General features: G+C 40.7%; 1 protein-coding gene across 2 annotated transcripts in view; it reads right to left on the reverse strand.

Annotated features, from left to right (window-relative positions):
* The window catches only part of LOC128689241 (uncharacterized), a gene marked incomplete at its 5' end in the record, with an annotated part of 70,560 nt that overhangs the window by 12,564 nt on the left and 33,768 nt on the right, over positions 1-24,228 (reverse strand). For both annotated transcript variants that reach the window (XM_070086400.1, XM_053777377.2), the window contains 1 exon segment: positions 5,365-5,505. In XM_070086400.1, the coding sequence (XP_069942501.1) occupies positions 5,365-5,505 (141 nt within the window).

Genomic DNA, 24,228 nt, shown 5'->3' on the forward strand with positions numbered 1-24,228 from the left:
GGGTCACCAAATAGAACGTAAGGAATACGTAAAAGACCTAGGAATAATTATGTCAGCGGACCTTTCTTTTAAAGGCCATAACAAGACAAAGATCACGACAGCCAGGAAGATGACTGGGTGGGTATTGAGAACTTCCAAAACAAGGGAAACAATGCCGATGGTGACACTCTTCAAATCTCTAGTGCTCCCTCACTTAGAATATTGTTCAGTGCTGACGGCCCCGTTCAGGGCAGGAGAAATAACGGAGCTGGAACAAATACAGAGATCGTTTACGGCTCACATCGAGCCAGTAAAGCACCTAAACTACTGGGAATGCCTGCAAGTCTTGAACATGTACTCATTGGAGCAGAGGGGAGACAGGTACATGATAATATATACCTGGAAGGTACTCGAGGGCTTGGTCCCAAATCTGCACACTGCCATAACAACATACTGGAGTGAGAGATATGGGAGGAAGTGTAAAATAAACCCAGTGAGGAGCAGGGGTGCGGTGGGGGACAATAAGGGTACACTGTATCAACATCCGGGATCCCAGACTTTTCAACATCTTACCAGAAGATATCAGAAACACTGCTGGAACAAGTGTTGAAGCCTTCAAGGGGAAACCAAACAAGTATCTTCACCAGGTGCCAGAACAACCAGGCTGTGATGGATATGTGGGACAGTGGGCCTCCAGCAGCAACAGCCTGGTTGACCAGGCGAGCACCAGACGAGCCTGGCCCATGGCCGGGCTCAGAGAGTAGATATAATCTCGAAATTCTTCAAAGGTATATCAAAGGCTTGTAAACACTGGTGCTGAGGCCACACATGGGATGCGTCCTCGACGAATCACGTAAGGCGAGTTTTTTTAGCTTGAGGCGAGGCAAAATTTTTGTGTTAAAATGTATCGTATGGAAGATTTAACGTAATGCGATGCCATCGTAAGGCGGGGGTCCACTGTACTTGGTCTTCATCCTAGTGGTGGGTGCGACTACATGTTTTATGTCCATAAATCTTAAAAAGTAGTAAAGATATTTCAAACTCCAGGTTCTCTTAATTTTTAACCCTTTGACTGTTTCAGTCGTATATATACATACGTCTTATGAGGTACCATGTTTGACGTATATATATACTCATAAATTCCAGCTGCTTCAAATCAAGCAGGAGAAAGCTGGTAGGCCCACAGGTGAGAGAATGGGTCTGTATGTTCAGTGTGCACCATATAATAAAAATCCTGGATCACGCAGTGCATAATGAGAAAAAAAACTCCGACTGTTTTTTTTTTAATTAAAATGCCGAATTTGTTGTATATTTTTGTATAGCATTTATGGTTGTATTCTCGTTTTCTTGGTCTTATTTGATAGTGTGGAAAACATATTATAGAAATAGAGGCGATTTTGATTGGTTTTACTATAAAAAGAACCTTGAAATGGAGCTCAAAGTAGGGGAAATGTTAGATTTTTGCCTATGTTCAAAAGTAAACAAATGATGTCATTGTCCAATAAATGTCTAACTAGCCATTCTGATGTGCAGTCATGAATGGGTTGACATTATTTTTACAATTATTACAGTATTGCAGTAGTCTGCATAACAGTAAATTTTCTATTTTTTTTTTAATAAAAATTCAAAATAGAAAGCAAGAGTAATATCAGAGGGGCCTGGAGACATAACTGATGAACAAAGAAAATGTTATTTTAGAGCCAGGAATGTCTGCATTGTTCATTTAGGACCCTATTTTGAAATTGTCATATTTTTTAATTTTCGTGAAATTGGCCAAATTGCAAATTTCTGACCATGTTATTGAGTAGTTGACATCGGTAAATAGGCAGTTTCTTGTACTCAATCGATAGAAAAACTGGAGTTCTAAAGAAATAGCTACGAGTTTGGTAGACTGGAACAATGGAATTAGCTGAAAATAGGGCTCAAAGTGGGCAAAATCGCCAATTTGTAAATATCGCCGAGGTCGCTAACTTCGCGAGAGTGTAATTCTGTCAGTTTTCCATCAAATTTCGTTTTTTTTGGTGTCATTACAATCGGAAAAAGATTCTCTATCATTTCATAAGAAAAAATAATTTTTTTTTTTTTTTTAAATTTTGCGACATCAGGAGACATCTCAGGATTGGGGGTTGCGAGAGTCAAGGGGTTAATATTCTCTACTTGTAATATTCTTAATATTGTTAATATTCTCTACTTGTATTAATTCAAGGATTATGTGGAGTAAAATAAAGATTGGATGTGAAAAGTGGGTTATAATAAGCGTGTATGCACCAGGAGAAGAGAGAAGTGTAGAGGAGAGAGAGAGAGATTTTGGGAAATGATGAGTGAATGCGTGGGGAGTTTTGAATCAAGTGTGAGAGTAATGGTGGTTGGGGATTTCAATGCTAAAGTGGGTAAAAATGTTATGGAGGGAGTAGTAGGTAAATTTGGGGTGCCAGGGGTAAATGTAAATGGGGAGCCTTTAATTGAGCTATGTGTAGAAAGAGATTTGGTAATAAGTAATACATATTTTATGAAAAAGAGGATAAATAAATATACAAGGTATGATGTAGCACGTAATGAAAGTAGTTTATTAGATTATGTATTGGTGGATAAAAGGTTGATGGGTAGGTTCCAGGATGTACATGTTTATAGAGGGGCAACTGATATATCAGATCACTATTTAGTTGTAGCTACAGTTAGAGTAAGAGGTAGATGGGAAAAGAGGAAGGTGGCAACAACAAGTAAGACGGAGGTGAAAGTGTATAAACTAAGGGAGGAGGAAGTTCGGGTGAGATATAAGCGACTATTGGCAGAAAGGTGGGCTAGTGCAAAGATGAGTAGTGGGGGGGTTGAAGAGGGTTGGAATAGTTTTAAAAATGCAGTATTAGAATGTGGGGCAGAAGTTTGTGGTTATAGGAAGGTGGGGGCAGGAGGAAAGAGGAGTGATTGGTGGAATGATGAAGTAAAGGGTGTGATAAAAGAGAAAAAGGTAGCTTATGAGAAGTTTTTACAAAGCAGAAGTGTTATAAGAAGAGCAGAGTATATGGAGAGTAAAAGAAAGGTAAAGAGAGTGGTGAGAGAGTGCAAAAGGAGAGCAGATGATAGAGTGGGAGAGGCACTATCAAGAAATTTTAATGAAAATAAGAAAAAATTTTGGAGTGAGTTAAACAAGTTAAGAAAGCCTAGGGAAAGTATGGATTTGTCAGTTAAAAACAGAGTAGGGGAGTTAGTAGATGGGGAGATGGAGGTATTAGGTAGATGGCGAGAATATTTTGAGGAACTTTTAAATGTTAAGGAAGGAACAGAGGCAGTAATTTCATGCACTGGTCAGGGAGGTATACCATCTTTTAGGAGTGAAGAAGAGCAGAATGTAAGTGTGGGGGAGGTACGTGAGGCATTACGTAAAATGAAAGAGGGTAAAGCAGCTGGAACTGATGGGATCATGACAGAAATGTTAAAAGCAAAGGGGGGATTTAATGTTGGAGTGGTTGGTACTTTTGTTTAATAAATGTATGAAAGAGGGGAAGGTACCTAGGGATTGGCGGAGAGCATGTATAGTCCCTTTATATAAAGGGAAAGGGGACAAAAGAGACTGTAAAAATTATAGAGGAATAAGTTTACTGAGTATACCAGGAAAAGTGTACGGTAGGGTTATAATTGAAAGAATTAGAGGTAAGACAGAATGTAGGATTGCAGATGAGCAAGGAGGTTTCAGAGTGGGTAGGGGATGTGTAGATCAAGTGTTTACATTGAAGCATATATGTGAACAGTATTTAGATAAAGGTAGGGAAGTTTTTATTGCATTTATGGATTTAGAAAAGGCATATGATAGAGTGGATAGAGGAGCAATGTGGCAGATGTTGCAAGTATATGGAATAGGTGGTAAGTTATTAAATGCTGTAAAGAGTTTTTATGAGGATAGTGAGGCTCAGGTTAGGGTGTGTAGAAGAGATGGAGACTACTTCCCAGTAAAAGTAGGTCTTAGACAGGGATGTGTAATGTCACCATGGTTGTTTAATATATTTATAGATGGGGTTGTAAAGGAAGTAAATGCTAGGGTGTTCTGGAGAGGGGTGGGATTAAATTTTGGGGAATCAAATTCAAAATGGGAATTGACACAGTTACTTTTTGCTGATGATACTGTGCTTATGGGAGATTCTAAAGAAACATTGCAAAGGTTAGTGGATGAGTTTGGGAATGTGTGTAAAGGTAGAAAGTTGAAAGTGAACATAGAAAAGAGTAAGGTGATGAGGGTGTCAAATGATTTAGATAAAGAAAAATTGGATATCAAATTGGGGAGGAGGAGTATGGAAGAAGTGAATGTTTTCAGATACTTGGGAGTTGACGTGTCGGCGGATGGATTTATGAAGGATGAGGTTAATCATAGAATTGATGAGGGAAAAAAGGCGAGTGGTGCGTTGAGGTATATGTGGAGTCAAAAAACGTTATCTATGGAGGCAAAGAAGGGAATGTATGAAAGTATAGTAGTACCAACACTCTTATATGGGTGTGAAGCTTGGGTGGTAAATGCAGCAGCGAGGAGACGGTTGGAGGCAGTGGAGATGTCCTGTTTAAGGGCAATGTGTGGTGTAAATATTATGCAGAAAATTCGGAGTGTGGAAATTAGGAAAAGGTGTGGAGTTAATAAAAGTATTAGTCAGAGGGCAGAAGAGGGGTTGTTGAGGTGGTTTGGTCATTTAGAGAGAATGGATCAAAGTAGAATGACATGGAAAGCATATAAATCTATAGGGGAAGGAAGGCAGGGTAGGGGTCGTCCTCGAAAGGGTTGGAGAGAGGGGGTAAAGGAGGTTTTGTGGGCAAGGGGCTTGGACTTCCAGCAAGCGTGCGTGAGCGTGTTCGATAGGAGAGAATGGAGACGAATGGTACTTGGGACCTGACGATCTGTTGGAGTGTGAGCAGGGTAACATTTAGTGAAGGGATTCAGGGAAACCTGTTATTTTCATATAGTCGGACTTGAGTCCTGGAAATGGGAAGTACAATGCCTGCACTTTAAAGGAGGGGTTTGGGATATTGGCAGTTTGGAGGGATATGTTGTGTATCTTTATATGTGTATGCTTCTAAACTGTTGTATTCTGAGCACCTCTGCAAAAACAGTGATAATGTACGAGTGTGGTGAAAGTGTTGAATGATGATGAAAGTATTTTCTTTTTGGGGATTTTCTTCTTTTTTTTGGGGGGTCACCCTGCCTCGGCGGGAGATGGCCGACTTGTTGGGGGAGAAAAAAAAAAAAAAAAAAAAAAACTTGTAAAATATAGCTGCTGTTCAAAGCCTAGAATCTCTTAAATCTTAAATATTTTATAATAAAATACATCAAAATAGAGTACAGTACAGTACATGCCAATAACTTCAGTAAAAGATTAAACAACCCTATCCAACAAAAGTTACCTGCAAATAGTGGATCCCAGCTTTATGACAACAATTTCCAGGTTCCTTGCACTGCTTCTGGCATCTTCCACAGACATATTTTTTCTGTTGTTATACGTGGTCAGATTGTGTGGAATTCTATGGGCATCAAGTATCAAAGCACTGAAATGATAAAGTACAAAATTTTGTTTACTAATGAAAAGTAGCAAGTTTTGTCAGATGCTGTGTCCTCTCTCACTCACTTCCTCTTACACAGTAGAGAGAGCACGCCAAGCACAAAGAATTGCTTAAGAAAGTGAAAGCTGTAAGGAAACAGGAAGTCTAAAAGGACATGTCAGTGATCACTGTACAGTGGACCCCTGAGATTCGTGAACCTCGCGCTTCGTAAATTTCAACTTTTGGCAACTTTTTTCGGCAAAATAAAGCCTCGCTGTTCGTGATCTGCCTCATGATTCGTCTGTCATACAGAATGCATCCATGCTGCTGGGAGCAGCCGGGCATACACAAAGGCTCCCACACAGCATTCAGGAGTCATTGTGGCATTGTTTGTGGACGAGTGACTTACCACACACGTCCATACAATACATTTCGTAATTATCCATTCTTTATTGTGCTTGCAACTGCTAAATAAGCCACTATGGGCCCAAAGAAAGCTTCTAGTGCCAGCTCTTTGGTAAAGAAGGTGAGAAACACAATAGAATTAAAGAAAGAAATCATCGCAAAATATGAAGTGTGTGTGTGGTCGAACTCAGCAGGATGTACAGGAAGCCCCATTCAACGATCACTTCCATCATGTTGAAGAAAAGGGAAATCAAGGAAACTGTTGCTATGAAAAGGGAAGATATGCTCACCAAAAAGAGACTGCAAATACTTGAAGATGTTGAGAATTTGATGTTAGTGGACCAACCAAAAACAATCAGCAGGAGATAGTGCTATGCAGTTGATAATTTGTGAAAAGGCAAGGTAGTTGCATGCCGATCTCGTAAAGAAAATGCCTGGAACGAGTGCTGATGTTAGTAAATTTAAGGCAAGCAAAGGCTGGTTTGAGAGATTTAAGAAGTGTAGTGACATACACAGTATGGTAAGGAATGGTGAGGCTGCCAGTTCTGACAAATATGTGGCTGAAAATTTTGTGCAGGAATTCAAGGATTATGTAAAGGCTGAAGGGTTCATCCCCCAACAAGTGTTCAATTGTGACGAAACAGGCCTCTTCTGGAAGAAAATGCCAAAGAGGACCTACATTGTGCAGGAGGAAATGGCACTGCCAGGACACAAGCCTATGAAAGACAGGCTAACTCTCATGTTCTATGGTAATGCTAGTGGGGATTTCAAAGTGAAGCCTTTACTGGTGTATCACTGAAAATCCCAGAGTGTTCAAGAAAAACAGTGTCGCCGTGAGTAAATTGTGCGTGATGTGGAAGGCTAACAGTAAGGCATGAGTCACAAGGAAAATTTTCCTTGATTGGTTCAATGAAGTGTGTGGCCTGAGTGTGAAGGAATATCTCCTGGAAAAAAAATTGCCACTCAAGTGCCTCCTGGTAATGGACAATGCTCCTGCTCATCTTCCAGTCTTGGATGACCAATGGTGGAGGAGTTTAGCTTCATCACAGTGAAGTTCTTGCCCCCTAATACCACTCCACTCATCCAGCCCATGGACCAGATCATTTCAAACTTCAAAAAACTCTACACCAAAGCAATGTTTCAAGGGTGCTCTGATGTAACCTCAGACACTCAATTGACCCTAAGAGAGTTCTGGAAGGATCACATCATTATCCTCAACTGTATAAGCTTTATTAAGATAAGGCTTGGCAGGGAGTGACTTCCACGGCTTTCAACTCTGCTTGGAGAAACTTGTGGCCAGAATGTGTCCTTGAGAAGGATTTTGAAGGGCTTGAGGCTGACTCTGTCGACCCTACACCTGTTATGCAATCAACTGTGGCATTGGGGAATTCATGGGGTTGGACGTGAGTGGCCAGGATGTGGAAGAGTTGGTGGAGGTCCACAATGAAGAGCTACCACTGAAGAGCTGCAAGAGCTTCATCTGCAACAGCAACAGACCACAGCTGAAGAAATTGCTTAGAGGAGGAGGAAAACAGATGGAATAAGGTGCCTTCTTGAAAGCTTAAGGACATTTGTGCAAAGTGGAGTGAGGTGCAAATGTTTATGGAGGAACATCACCATGACAAAGATGTTGCAAGCTGTGTTGGCAACATGTACAATGACAATGTCTTGTCCCATTTGAGGCAAGTTTTAAAGAGATGCCAGAAACAGAGCTCTCTGGACACTTTTTTTGTGAGACAGGACTCCAGTGACTCAAGCTGGTCCTAGTGGCATTAAGAAACAGAAGAGAAGTAACCCCAGAAAAGCACTTGGTACCTGAGGTGTTGATGGAAGGGAATTCCCTTTCCAAACAGTAACTAATCCAAGCTCTCTCCTCCTCCAGTCTTCCATACACTAAGAAGAATCGCCAATAAAGGTAGGTGTTATGCTGTTAATGTTTCATTCATCATGTCCCATTGTATCGTTTATGTACTACATCTATACAGTGGACCCCTGGTATTCGATATTAATCTGTTACTGAGAGCTCATCGAATACCGAAATTATCGAAAAGCGAATCAATTTTCCCCATAAGAAATAATGGAAATCAAATTAATCCGTGCAAGACACCCAAACGTATGAAAAAAAAAAAAAAATTACCACATGAAATATTAAGTTTAATGCAATAGAATAATTACAATAACAACAATAACAATAGAATAATTGACACTTACCTTTAATGAAGATCTGGTGATGATTGATGGGATGGGAGGGGAGAGTGTCAAAGTTGTTACTGTTTAGAAGGGGAATCCCCTTCCATTAGGACTTGAGGTAGCAAGTCCTTTTCCGGGGTTACTTCCCTTCTTCTTTTAATGATACTAGGACCAGCTTGAGAGTCACTGGACTTCTGTCGCACAACATATCTGTCCACAGAGGCCTGTACCTCTCGTTCCTTTATGACTTTCCAAAAGTGATTCACAACATTGTCATTGTACAGGTTGCCAACACGGCTTGCCGTAGCTGTGCCAGGGTGATTGTCATCAAAAAAGGTTTGCACTTTAAGCCACATTGCACACATGTCCTTAATCTTTGAAGAAAGCAACTTCCTCAATTTCTCTATCCCCTCCTCCGAAGCAGTTTCCTCAGGTCTGGCCTCTTGCTGTTGAAGATGATCTAGCAGCTCATCAGTGGTTAGTTCTTCATTGTCCTCCTCCACCAACTCTTCCACATCCTCCCCACTAACCTCCAACCCCAAGGACTTCCCCAATGCCACAATGGATTCCTCAACTGGCATAGGCTTCTCAAGGTTAGCCTCAAACCCTTCAAAATCCCTTTTGTCTACACATTCTGGCCACAGTTCCTTCCAAGCAGAGTTCAAGGTCCTCTTAGTCACTCCCTCCCAAGCCTTACCTATAAGGTTTATACACATGAGGATATTAAAGTGATCCTTCCAAAACTCTTTTAGAGTCAGTTGAGTGTCTGTGGTCACTACAAAGCACTTTTGAAACATAGCTTTTGTGTACAGTTTCTTGAAGTTGGAAATGACCTGCTGGTCCATGGGCTGCAGGAGAGGAGTGGTATTAGGAGGCAAAAACTTGACCTTAATGAAGCTCATGTCAGCAGAATGTCGCTCTGCCACGTCTGAAGGATGACCAGGAGCATTGTCTAATACCAGGAGGCACTTAAGGTCCAATTTATTTTCCAGGAGGTAATTTTTCACAGTGGGGGCAAATGCATGGTGTAACCAGTCATAGAAAAAGTCCCTAGTGACCCATGCTTTACTGTTTGCCCTCCACAGCACACACAAATTAGCCTTGAGGACAATGTTTTTCCTGAACACTCTGGGAGTTTCAGAGTGATACACCAATAAAGGCTTCACTTTGCAATCACCACTAGCATTGGCACACATCAACAGAGTAAGCTTGTCTTTCATAGGCTTATGTCCTGGGAGTGCCTTTTCCTCCTGAGTAATGTAGGTCCTGCTTGGCATTTTCTTCCAAAACAGGCCTGTTTCGTCGCAATTTAACACTTGTTCAGGTTTAAATTCTTCACTGTCTATGTAATCCTTGAATTCTTTCACATATTTTTCAGCTGCTTTTTGGTCCAAACTGGCAGCCTCACCATGCCTAATCACACTATGTATGCCACTACGATTCTTAAATCTTTTGCTGGCCTTAAATTCACTCACATCACCACTAGTTGCAGGCAATTTCTTTACCAAATCATCATGCAACTGACTAGCCTTTTCACAAATGATCACTTGAGAGATGCTTCTCCTGCTATCTGTTTTTCATTTATCCACACCAATAACAGTCTCTCAACATCTTCTAACACTTGCGCTCTGTTTCGTCATCACAGTTGCACCTTTTGCAAGAACAGCCTCCTTGATTGCCGTTTTCCTGGTCACTATAGTAGAGATGATTGATTGGGGTTTACTCTACAACCTGGCCAGCTCAGACACACGCACTCCACTTTCGTACTTTGCAATTATCTCTTTCTTCATTTCAGTAGTCATTAGCACCTTTTTTCTCGAAGGGTTGGCACTAGAAGCTTTCTTGGGGCCCATGGTGACTTATTTTGCAGAAACAAGCACCAAAAACAGTGATAATATGGAATGTACTGAATGTATCCTTAGATGCGCGCACACTGCCTGGCTTGTAAACACTGGCACGCACGGGGCAGTTCAGGCCACACGTAGACACGTCTCGTACGAATCGCATCGAATACCGAGTTTTTGATTGGATACCGAGGCGAAATTTTTGCATTAAAATACATCGAATACCGGATTTATCGGATACCGATGCCATCGAATACCGGGGGTCCACTGTATTTCATGTAAAAACATTTTTTGTTTTAATACTTCTGGGTGTCAGGAACAGATTAATTGTATATACAGTGGACCCTCGACCAACAATATTAATCCGTTCCTGAGAGCTCAACGTTAGTCGAAATTATCGTTAGTCGAGTTAATTTTCCCCATAAGAAATAATGGAAATCCAATTAATCCGTTCCAGACAGCCAAAAGTATTAAAAAAAATTTTAAAATATGCATAATAACTACATAAATAAATGTTAAAATGACATTTACCTTTATTGAAGAGTACTGATGAGTGATGAGACATTGTTTTTCTCGAACACTCTGGGATTTTCAGAGTGCTACACGAGTAAAGGCTTCGCTTTGCAATCCCCACTAGCATTACAACAAAACATGAGAGTTAGCCTGTCTTTCACAGGCTTGTGTCCTGGGAGTGCCTTTTCCTCCTGAGTAATGTAGGTCCTGCTTGGCATTTCCTTCCAGAACAGGCCAGTTTCGTCACAATTGAACACTTGTTGGGGTTGGAATTTTTCAGCTTCACCATGCCTTATCACACTGTGTATGCCACTACAATTCTTAAATCTCTCAAACCAACCTTTGCTGGCCTTAAATTCACCAATATGAGCACTAGTTCCAGGCATTTTTTCCTGTTCACCTCGGTGTTAGTCAACTGTTGTGGGTCACATCCCTGGGGACAAGATTAAGGACCCCAATGGAAACAAGTTAGACAGTCCTCGATGATGCACTGACTTTCTTGGGTTATCCTGGGTGGCTAACCCTCTGGGGTTAATCGTTTCTCGGTAATTGTTTCACGTTAAGCCACACCAACAACACACTCTCCACATCTTCGAGTAATACAGCTGATGGTGGTGCAGCAACAGCTGACTGATCCAGCAACAGCTGACTGGTCCAGCAACAGCTGACCATGGTGCAGCAACAGCTCACTGATCCAGCAACAGCTGACTGATCCAGCAACAGCTGATTGGTCCAGCAACAGCTGACCGTGGTGCAGCAACAGCTGACCGGTCCAGCAACAGCTGACCGTGGTGCAGCAACAGCTGACTGTGGTGCAGCAACAGCTGACTGTGGTGCAGCAACAGCTGACTGTGGTGCAGCAACAGCTGACTGATCCAGCAACAGTTGACTGGTCCAGCAACAGCTGACTGGTCCAGCAACAGCTGACTGGTCCAGCAACAGCTGACTGGTCCAGCAACAGCTGACTGGTCCAGCAACAGCTGACTGGTCCAGCAACAGCTGACTCTGGTCCAGCAACAGCTGACTGTGGTGCAGCAACAGCTGACCCTGGTGCAGCAGCAGCTGACTGGTACGATAGTATTTCTCACCCTTTTTACCACAGGGTTGGCACTAGAAGCTTTCTTGGGGCCCATGGTGACTTATTTTGCAGGTACAATCACTTAAAACGCTGTGATAATATCAAATGTTCCGATTGTATGTTTGGATGCGCCTGCGGTGGCTGGCTGCTCGTAAACACTGGCACCCACGGGACAAGTGAGGCGTGCTCAGGCCGCAAGTGGACGCGTCTCGAACGGAACGAATCGCGTTGGTTGAGTTTTTTAGCACTAGTCGAGGCAAAATTTTTACATTAAAATGTATCGCTAGTCGGATTTAATGTTATACGATGCCGTCGTTGGTCGAGGGTCCACTGTACATTATTTCTTATGGGGAAAATTGATTTGAATATCGCCTATTTCGATAATCGTCGCACTTCCAGGAACAGATTAACGACAATAAATGAGGGACCACTGTACTTGATTTCTCATTCTTTTCTCTGTGTAAATCTATATTTAATCTAAAAAAAAAATTTTTTTTAATACTTTTGGGTGTCTGGAACGGATTAATTGGATTTACATTATTTCTTATGGGGAAAATGGTTTCGACATCCGTGAATTCCAACTTTTGGCCGACTCTCTGGAACGGATTAATCACGAAACTTGGGGTCCACTGTATATTAGAAGATGCTTTTATACAGGTTGATCAATATTTATTTGCTTACATTATCATACAAAAATATTAGAGTACATTTGTCATTCGTATTCAAAGAGTCATTCTTGGCCCTTTATACAACATACATCTGGCCCATCTTGGAGTAGGCAGCACCAGAATAGAACCTGCACCTGAAAAAGTATGTTAAGAAACTGAAGAAAGTGCAGATGTTAAAAGGCTTGTTCCTGGCCTAAGGGGCATGATCTATAAGAGGCTAACAGAACTGAATCTAACGACATTAGAGAACAGAACTACCAGGGGGAACATAACATACAAAATACAGTGGACCCCCACATAACGATATTAATCCATTCCTGAGAGCTCATTGTTATGCGAAATTATCGTTATGCGAATGAATTTTCCCATAAGAAATAATGGAAGTCAAATTAATCCGTGCAAGACACCCCAAAGTATGAAAAAAAAAAAATTACCACATGAAATATTAATTTTAATACACACAAAGTGAAAAAGACATGCACAGTTACATGACACTTACCTTTATTGAAGATCTGGTGATGATTGATGGGATGGGAGGAGGAGAGAGTCTTAGTGTTTAGAAGGGAAATCCCCTTCCGTTAAGACTTGAGGTGTCAAGTCCTTTTCTGGGGTTACTTCCCTTCTTCTTTTAATGCCACTAGGACCAGCTTCAGAGTCACTGGACTTCTGTCGCACAACATATCTGTCCATAGTGGCCTGTACCTCTCGTTCCTTTATGACTTTCCTAAAGTGTTTCACAACAGTGTCAGTGTAATAGTCACCAGCACGGCTTGCAATAGCTGTGTTAGGGTGATTGTCATCAGAAAATGTTTGCACTTTAAGCCACATTCCACACATTTCCTTAATCTTTGAAGTAGGCAACTTCTTCAATTTCTCTCTCCCCTCCTCCGAAGCAGTTTCCTCAGGTCTGGCCTCTTGCTGTTGAAGTTGATCTAGCAGCTCATCATTGGTTAGTTCTTCATTGTCCTTCTCCACCAACTCTTGCACATCATCCCCACTAACCTCCAACCCCAAGGACTTTCCCAATGCCACAATGGATTCCTCAACTGGCATAGGATTCCCAGGGTTAGCCTCAAACCCTTCAAAATCCCTTTGGTCTACACATTCTGGCCACAGTTTCTTCCAAGCAGAGTTCAAGGTCCTCTTAGTCACTCCCTCCCAAGCCTTACCTATAAGGTTTACACAACTGAGGATATTAAAGTGCTCTCTCCAAAACTCTCTTAGAGTCAATTTAGTTTTTGAGGTCACTACAAAGCACCTTTCAAACAGCTTTTGTGTACAGTTTTTTTGAAGTTTGCAATAACCTGCTGGTCCATGGGCTGCAGGAGAGGAGTGGTATTAGGAGGCAAAAACTTCACCTTAATGAAGCTTATGTCCCCATAAAGTCGCTCTGCCACGTCTGTAGGATGGCCAGGGGCATTGTCTAACACCAGGAGGCACTTAAGGTCTAATTTCTTTTCAGTTAGGTAATCTTTCACATTGGGGGCAAATGCTTGGTGTAACCAGTCATAGAAAAAGTCCCTAGTGACCCATGCCTTACTGTTTGCCCTCCACAGCACACACAAATTAGCCTTGAGGATATTCTTTTGCCTGAATGCTCTGGGAGTTTCTGAGTGATACACTAATAAAGGCTTCACTTTGCAATCACCACTAGCATTGGAACACATCAACAGAGTAAGCCTGTCTTTCATAGGCTTATGTCCTGGGAGTGCCTTTTCCTCCTGAGTAATGTAGGTCCTGCTTGGCATTTTCTTCCAAAACAGGCCTGTTTCATCACAATTAAACACTTGTTCAGGTTTCAGTCCTTCACTGTCTATGTACTCCTTGAATTCCTGCACATATTTTTCAGCTGCTTTGTGGTCCGAACTGGCAGTCTCACCATGCCTTATCACACTATGTATGCCACTACGCTTCTTAAATCTCTCAAACCAACCTTTGCTGGCCTTAAATTCACTCACATCATCACTAGTTGCAGGCATTTTTTAATTAAATCCTCATGCAACTTCCTAGCCTTTTCACTTATGATCACTTGAGAGATGCTATCTCCTGCTATCTGTTTTTCATTTATCCACACCAATAAGTCTCTTTCAACATCTTCCATCACTTGCGATCTCTGTTTCGAAAACACAGTTGAACCTTTGGCAAGAACAGCTTCCTTGATTGCCGTTTTCTTGGACACAATAGTAGCGATGGTTGATTGGGGTTTACTATACAACCTGGCCAGCTCGGAGACACGCACTCCACTTTCATACTTAGCAATGATCTCTTTCTTCATCTCTATAGTAATTCTCACCCTTATTCCTGTAGGGTTGGCACTAGAAGCTTTCTTGGGGCCCATGGTCACTTATTTTGCAGATAAAATCACCAAAACACTGTAATAATATGAAATTTTCCGATTGTATGCTTGGATGTTACTGCGGAGGCTGGCTGGTAAACAATGCCACCGGCGGAACATGTGAGGCTGGCTCAGGCTGCACATTAGACGCGTCTCTGACGAATAGCGTTGAGCGGGTTTTTTAGTGGTATGCGAGGCAAAATCTTAGCAATAAAATGTATCGGTATGCGGATTTAACGTTATGTGATGCCAACGGTATGCAGGGGTCCACTGTACTCAAAGAAACTGACAAGGTAGACAGCGATAGGCTACTCTGAGAAGCAAGAAACAGGAATTCAGCAACACTGCCAAAAGCCAAAGTCACTAGTGAGCCAGAGATCCTGGGAATTATTTATTCTCAGAGTGGTAGGGAAGTGGAATGAACTGGTAAGGAAGTGGTGGAGGCAGGTTCTGTATATACTTTTAAGATCAGGTAAAACAGGGCCCAGGCTAAGAGGGAATGAATCTGGAGAGTGGCAAGCTAAGAGGCGGGGCCAGGTTCTGACAACTGACCCCTGCAACCACAAAAGGGCAAGTAAAAATAGGCAAGGACATATGTGCATGGATGCACACATGCAAAAGCATGCACACAAACACTTGAAAAAATTTAATCTTTATTTTGAAGATCAACATTCTTGATGTCAGTGTGTATGTGAACAGCAGCCTTAATAACCTCACATAGCAGATAAGCCTTAAACCCAACAATGAGAGAAGCAAAACTCTCAAAGCCCATCAAAGGTACAACAAACTATTTGAAAAATTCATGAAAAGAAGATCGTCAGGTTAGATGTGCCTTCTCATCTGAACCTTCACTTTAAAATAATTCAATCTGTACATTGTATCACTAACCTTTTTACTGTGGCACTCCCAAAATAAAAAAGCTCTTATGTGTCACAAATTAAAAAAAAAACAATAAAAAAATGAAAACCAGTTAATCACTTACCAAGACATGAAGCAGAAGATCATTGACTCCAGGATGGCAACATTGGGTGTTGCCAAACACACTGTATTAAAGTATTTCTTATTTTTTACACTTTATGGTTGGGTTTTCAGATTTTTTCACTTCCCCATAATAATGAAGGATAGAACTTTCATTTCATGCCAAATATCTTTTTGGCTAAGCTTTATTATATATCAAAACAGCTGCAGTAAAAGTGCCACCAGTACATTTTTTTACACAACAGGGCCCTGCTTTATGACACTTTGCCTTATGGCATTTCGCTAATGCGGACATTTCAAATTATAACCAAAACTTGCTATACGGCTCCCCCCACCTGACTTTCTAATATGGTTACTGCGCCCCACCCAGCTTGTTTATATCCGTGAGCTTCACGTCTCTCCATTATGTCTGGAAACTTTCCAAAATTTCAAGTGTTTTAAAGTTATTGCATATTTATATGTAGTACTTTGATAATTATACTTATGTGTACCTGAACCTAAATAAACTTATAGACTGTGCTGGTGTGGAGTTACACATTAAAATCACTAAGTGTCCCTCTAGTCTTGACGCCATATTAATAATAATACTAATACGTAATAATAATAATCAATCTTGGGAACATTAAAGGCCTTATTTTATGTTAATATAAACATTTTTATTAATCCATCTATGATATTTTCTTCAAAATTATATAAGAAACATGTTACATAGCATATAAACATGATACATACATCCAAAGTACAATAATTTTCACAAATATGAGATGTGGTATGGGGCGGAGGGAAAAAATTTTGTTTTCTCTGGTCCAGCACCAGAAAAAATGTGTATCAATGTGTGTTTAATGAATTCGGCTTTGTTTACAAATTGGTCTAGCACCACAGAAAATGTGCATCAATGTGTGTAATGCATTTGGCTTTGTTGACAAATTGCAGGCATGACTTCTCCTCACTTCTCTGTCATTTATGATGCACATCAGGGTAGTTAGAAATGATTTAACTCAGAGAACAAGGTATGTCGATGTTAATAATAATAATAATGTTGATAATATCGCTCTGGAGTGCTTTGTCGAATTCAATTTTTGACGACTTTGTCAAAATATTGTCCCAGTTTTCATTTATAACCTTGGTTTTCATCTGCCATACCGAACGTGTCCGTCTTCCCGCACCCACCGCACCCACACAAAGCATCCCACGCACGCATTCTGAGTCAGTCTGGCTTTGTTTCTCGTCGAGTGAACATTACCCCGTGCATTTATATGAAACATTTTGTAATCCATTATTTTTGTGCTTGTTTATTGACTGCGACTGCTAAATAAGCCACTATGGGGCCAAAGAAATTTCCAAGTGCCAGCCCTTTGATAAAGAAGGCGAGAAACAAGATAGAATTCAATGGTGATAGAGGGTGGTAGTGATGGTGGTAACGTTGGTGGTAGAGGGTGTGACGGTGGTAGTGTGTGGTAGTGATGGTGGTAGAGTGGTAGTGATGGTGGTAGAAATAACTTCTTCTCCTCCCTCTCCCTTCCTCACCATCTTCCATATGCCAACAAGAGTCTTCAATAAAGGCAAAAGTGATTTAAATGTTCATTTATCCATTCCATTAGTGCTTTATATTTATTTCTCATTATTTTCTGTATGTAAAACTATAGCTATTCTCTATAAAATGTATTTTTTGTTAATATTTTTGGGTGTCTGGAATGGATTAATTAAATTTACATTATTTCTTATGGGAAATACTGCTTCAGTTTTCATGGAATTCGATTTTTGTTAGATTCTCTGAAACAAATTAAAGACTAAAACCGAGGTCCGACTGTATTACACTTAGGTTATGGTAGCCAGGCTACTTTTTAGCGTAGCGCCCAAATGTATATATATGTTTTAATTTTCCTGCCACCAAATTTGGCACGACTGGCCTGAGATGCCTGGTCAGCATAGAATGGGTCTTAACACTTGGTGTGTGCAGTATTAAAAAATCTGGGACCATTTAATAATTTGTGGGAGCGGGAGCGCCAGTTAAATTGAGCACCAGCTAGAGCAAACAGTGCCGCAAACATCAAGGATTCACTGATGTAATGTCATATTAACACTCCTCTTTTAAGAAGAAGGTGATGTTAACCCCAAGTTTAGGGTCTGTCGATCTGTCTCTGTATCTGTCTCTGTCTGTCTGTGTCTGTCTCTGCCTTTGTCTGTCTACCTCTTTCAATCTGTCTCTGTCTATCTCTGTCTCACAGGTACACATAAATACAAGTATACGTAGTATAAATTACCTAGGATAACCCAAAAATCCAGACAAAGTGTTATACTCTGCTTGAAGATGTGAGTAAACCTGATGATGCAGTCTTGTGGCTCTCTATGAGACAGAGAGCTAGAGGGATACACAGATAGACAGGGAGCTTGACAGACAGACAAATAGACAGAAATGTTTGTGTACCAGCGAAAACAAAGCCAGGGCGATGCTCATCAAATGTCACCTCTAATCTTTTCTTATCAGCTGCACCCTCCCCCACCCTCGTGTATGCTCATCAAAGGTCAGCTCTTATCAGATGTTATCTCATCTTATCATGTCACTGTCAGGGGTGGACTTTGTTTTTCATGCTTCAAGGGAACTTATTATTACCTATTATTATTATTATATATTCTTCTCCTCTTCCTCCTCCTCCCCCTCCTTCACCCCTCCTCCTCCTCCTTTTCCCCTCCTCCTCCTCCTCCTTTCCTCCTCTCCTCCTTTCCTCCTCCTCATTTCCTCCTCCTCCTTTCCTCCTCCTTTCCTCCTTTCCTCCTCCTCCTCATTATTATTATATACTTCCACATATCCAAAACATTGCTGGGACATATAAATACTTTGTTTATATTTCAAGACAATAGTAAATGGCCAAGGCAGGTGTAATGTCCACCTGTCAATGTGTTTGTGACAATTTGAGTACAATTTCAGTGCCTAATACTAGTGTCAGAACAAGGATTGGTTATGAAATGACAAGAACTACTAAAAATTGTAATTATCAGAACATAAAAATTATATAAAATGTGAAAATTAGAAAAAAGGGTATATCGATGTTGAGTCACGTGAGCATCCAGTGCCAACTTCTCTGCCTTATATCTCAAAGTACTGACCCTAATTTTTTTTTATTCTAAAACTTAAAAAATGTGCTCTTTTTTTCTATAAAAAACTTTTTTTTTTTCCCAAAATATTCGGGGTGCTGCGCAAGTGAACATATATATACTTTTGGACACACTTGTCCATTTGCTTCTGTCATCTACTGTTCTTCTAACAATTTTTTTTTTCAACATGCAGACTGTCTCTCACTTAGGCAAGGTGGCTCATAAAAGAAAAAAAACACTCATCTCTATTCACTCCTATCTAACATGCTCATACATGACTGCTGCATGTCCAGGACCCTTGCACACAAAACCTCTTTTACCCCCTCCTAACATCCTTTAACATCCTTTCATAGGGTGACCCCTATCCCTCCTCCTCCCCTCCACTACAGATTTATACACCCTCAGTCATTCTATTTTGCTCTATCCTCTCTAAATGACCAAATCACCTCAATAACCCCTCCTCAGCCCTCTGAATAATACTTTTAGTAACTACACCTCCTCCTAATTTCCACACTACGAATTCTCTGTATAATATTTACACCACACATTGCCCTTCGACATGACATCTCCATTTCCTCCAGCTTCCTCCTCACTGCAGTATTCACAACCCATGCTTCACACCCATATAAGAGCAGTTTTTAACTAAGCTCTCATATCTATAAATATGTTAAACAACCAAGGTGACATTACACACCCCTGTCTAAGGCCTACTTATACTGGAAGTAATCTCTCTCTCTTCTACATACCCTAACCTGAGCCTCACTACCCTCATAAAAACTTTACAGCATTTAGTAACTTACTACCTATTCCATACACTTGCAACATCTGACACACAGCTCCCCTATCCACCCTTATTCCCCTATAATTTTTAAAATCTCTTGTTCCCCTTTCCCTTATATAAAGGAATTATACACACACTGCCAATCCCTAGGTACCTTCCCCTCTTTCAAACATTTATTGAACCAAAGTACCAACCACTCCAACACTATCTTCCCCTGCTTTTAACATTTTTCATGATCCCATCAATTCCAGCTGCTTTACCCCCTTTCATTCTACCTAATGCCTCATGCACCTCCCCCACACTCACATCTGGTTTTTCTTCACTCCTAAAAGATGTTATACCTCCAGTGGCCAATGCATGAAATTACTGCCTCCCTTTCATCATCATCATTTAACAGTTCCTCAAAATTTTCCTGCCATCTTCCCAATACCTCCAACTCCCCATCTACTAACTCCCCTATTCTGTTTTTAAATGTTAAATCCATTCGATCCCAAGGCTTTCTTAACCTATTTATCTCACTCCAGAATGTTTTCTTATACTCAGCAAAATTTATTAAGAGTGCCTCGTCCACTTCTTCATTTCCACTCCCTCACCACTCTCTTCACCTCTCTTTTACTCTCTATATACTCCACCTTTCTTATATGACTTCTGCTCTGTAAAAAATCTCTCATATGTGACCTTTATCTCTTATCACACCCTTTACCTCATCGTTCCACCAATCACTCGTCTTTCCTCCTTCACCCACCCTCATATAACCACAAACTTCCGCTCTGCATTCTAACACTGCATTTTTAAAACTATCCCACCCCTCTTCAACCTATACTACCTATACTCTCATTAGTCCAACTTTCTCCCAATAGTTGCTTATATGTCACCCTAACTTTCTCCTCGCTTAGTTCATAAACTTTCACCTCTCTCATACTTGCTGTTGCCATTTTCCTTTTGTCCCATCTACCTCTTACTCTAACTGTAGTTACAACCAAATAATGATCCGATATATCCGTTGCCCTTCTATAAACACGTACATCCTGAAGCCTACCCCATCAACCTTTTATCCACCAACACATAATCTAACAAACTACTTTCATTATGTGCTATATCATATCTTGTATACTTATTTATCCTCTTTTTCTTAACCCCTCGACTGTCGCAACCCCAAATCCCGAGGTGTTTTCTGGCGTCGCAAAATCCCCCCCCCCCCAAAAAAAAAGAAAAAAAAAAAAATCTCATGAAATGATAAGAGAATCTTTTCCCAATTGTAATGACACCAAAAGAATGAAATGTGATAGAAAACTGATAGAATTACGCTCTCGTGAAGTCAGCGACCTCGGTGATATTTATTAATCGCCAATTTCGCCCAATTTGATCCCTATATTCGACTAATTCCATTGTTCCAGTCGACCAAACTCATAGCTATTTCTTTAGAACTCCATTTTTCTATCGACTGAGTACAAGAAACTGCCCATTTACCAATTTCAACTACCCAATAACGTGGTCAGAAATTGGCAATTTGGCCAATTTCACGAATAAAAAAATATGACAATTTCAAAATAGGGTCCAGAATGAACAATGCAGACATTCCTGGCTCTAAAATAACATTTTCTATGTTCATCAGTCACGTCTCCAGGTCCCTGTGATATTACTCTTGCTTTTTATTTTGAATTTTTATTCAAACAAAAAATAAAAGTTTTACTGTTATGCAGACTACTGCAATACTGTAATAATTGTATAAATAATGTCAACCCATTCATGACTGCACATCAGAATGGCTAGTTGGACATTTATTAGACAATGACATCATTTGTTTACTTTTGAACATCAGCAAAAATCAAACATTTCCCCTACTTTGAGCTCCATTTCAAGGTTCTTTTCATAGTAAAACCAATCAAAATCACCTCTATTTCTATAATATGTTTTCCATTCTATCAAATGAGAACAAAAAGCAAGAATACAACCATAAATACTATACGAAAATAGACCACAAAGTCGGAATTTTAATTAAAAAAAAAAAAGTCGGAGTTTTTATTTTCTCATTATGCACTGCATGCTGAAGGATTTTTTTTATATGGTGCACACTGACCACACAGACCCATTCTCTCACATGTGGGCCTACCAGCTTTCTTCTGCTTGATTTGAAGCCACTAGAATTTATGGGGGGTGTTAATGTTGCAGTTTAAAAACTGTAGTGTAAAGCACCCTTCTGGCAAGACAGTGATGGAGTGAATGATGGTGAAAGTTTTTCTTTTTCGGGCCACCCTGCCTTGGTGGGAATCGGCCAGTGTGATAATAATAATAATATACGTCAAAAACAGTGGCTCATAAGACGAATATATACAACCGAAACAGTCAAAGGGTTAAAATATGTATTACTTATTATGAAACCTCGTTCTATACATAATTCAATTAAAGGTCCCTCATTCTCATTTTTCCTTGGAATCCCAAATTTACCTATTACTCCCTCCACAACAGTTTTACCCACTTCAGTATTTAGGTTCCCCACTACAAGTACTCTCTCACTTGGTTCAAAATTCCCCACACACTCAACATCTCCCAAAATCAATCAATCAATCAATCAGTCAAATCTATCTAAATACCTATTTTTATTTTTATTAACACACTGGCCGATTCCCACCAAGGCAGGGTGGCCCGAAAAAGAAAAACTTTCACCATCATTCACTCCATCACCATCTTGCCAGATGGGCGCTTTACACTCCAGTTTTTAAACTGCAACATTAACACCCCTCCTTCAGAGTACAGGCACTGTACTTCCCATCTCCAGGACTCAAGTCCGGCCTGCCGGTTTCCCTGAATCCCTTCATAAATGTTACTTTGCTAACACTCCAACAGCACATCAAGTATTAAAAACCATTTGTCTCCATTCACTCCTATCAAACACGCTCACGCATGCCCGCTGGAAGTCCAAGCCCCTCACACACAAAACCTCCTTTACCCTCTCCCTCCAACCTTTCCTAGGCCGACCCCTACCCCGCTTTCTTTCCACTACAGACTGATACACTCTTGAAGTCATTCCGTTTCGCTCCATTCTCTCTACATGTCCGAACCACCTCAACAACCCTTCCTCAGCCCTCTGGACAACAGTTTTGGCAATCCCGCACCTCCTCCTAACTTCCAAACTACGAATTCTCTGCATTATATTCACACCACACATTGCCCTCAGACATGACATCTCCACTGCCTCCAGCCTTCTCCTCGCAGCAACATTCATCACCCATGCTTCACACCCATACAGGAGCATTGGTAAAACTATACTCTCATACATTCCCCTCTTTGCTTCCAAGGACAAAGTTCTTTGTCTCTAAAGACTCCTAAGTGCACCGCTCACCCTTTTCCCCTCATCAATTCTATGATTCACCTCATCTTTCATAGACCCATCCGCTGACACGTCCACTCCCAAATATCTAAATACATTCACCTCCTCCATACTCTCTCCCTCCAATCTGATATCCAATCTTTCATCACCTAATCTTTTTGTTATCCTCATAGCCTTACTCTTTCCTGTATTCACTTTCAATTTTCTTCTTTTACATACCCTACCAAATTCATCCACCAACCTCTGCAACTTCTCTTCAGAATCTCCCAAGAGCACAGTGTCATCAGCAAAGAGCAACTGTGACAACTTTATTCTTTATCTTTTAACTCCACACCTCTTGCCAAGACCCTCGCATTAACTTCTCTTACAACCCCATCTATAAATATATTGAACAACCACGGTGACATCACACATCCTTGTCAAAGGCCTACTTTTACTGGGAAATAATCTCCCTCTTTCCTACATACTCTAACTATCCTCATAAAAACTCTTCACTGCTTTCAGTAACCTACCTCCTATACCATACATCTGCAACATTGCCCCCAACCACCCTGTCATACGCGTTTTCCAAATCCATAAATGCCACAAAAACCTCTTTAGCCTTATCTAAATACTGTTCACTTATATGTTTCGCTGTAAATACCTGGTCCACACACCCCTTACTCTTCCTAAAGCCTCCTTGTTCATCTGCTATCCTATTCTCCGTCTTACTCTTAATTCTTTCAATAATAACTCTACCATACACTTTACCAGGTATACTCAACAGACTTATCCCCTTATAATTTTTGCACTCTCTTTTGTCCCCTTTGCCTTTATACAAAGGAACTATGCATGTGCTCTGCCAATCCCAAGGTACCTTACCCTCTTCCATACATTTATTAAATAATAGCACCAACCACTCCAAAACTATATCCCCACCTGCTTTTAACATTTCTATCTTTATCCCATCAATCCCAGCTGCTTTACCCCCTTTCATTTTACCTACTGCCTCACGAACTTCCCCCCCACTCACAACTGGCTCTTCCTCACTCCTACAAGATGTTATTCCTCCTTGCCCTACACAAGAAATCACAGCTTCCCTATCTTCAACATTCAACAATTCCTCAAAATATTCCCTCCATCTTCCCAGTACCTCTAACTCTCCATTTAATAACTCTCCTCTCCTATTTTTAACTGACAAATCCATTTGTTCTCTAGGCTTCCTTAGCTTGTTAATCTCACTCCAAAACTTTTTCTTATTTTCAACAAAATTTGTTGATAACATCTCACCCACTCTCATTTGCTCTCTTTTTACATTGCTTCACCACTCTCTTAACCTCTTCTCTTTTTCTCCATATATTCTTCCTTCCTTGCATCACTTCTACTTTGTAAAAACTTCTCATATGCTAACTTTTTCTCCCTTACTACTCTCTTTACATTATCATTCCACCAATCGCTCCTCTTCCCTCCCGCACCCACTTTCCTGTAACCACAAACTTCTGCTGAACACTAACACAACATTTTTAAACCT

The sequence above is a fragment of the Cherax quadricarinatus genome, chromosome 18, assembly GCF_038502225.1.
Source record: "Cherax quadricarinatus isolate ZL_2023a chromosome 18, ASM3850222v1, whole genome shotgun sequence".
NCBI classification, from domain to species: Eukaryota; Metazoa; Arthropoda; class Malacostraca; order Decapoda; family Parastacidae; genus Cherax; species Cherax quadricarinatus.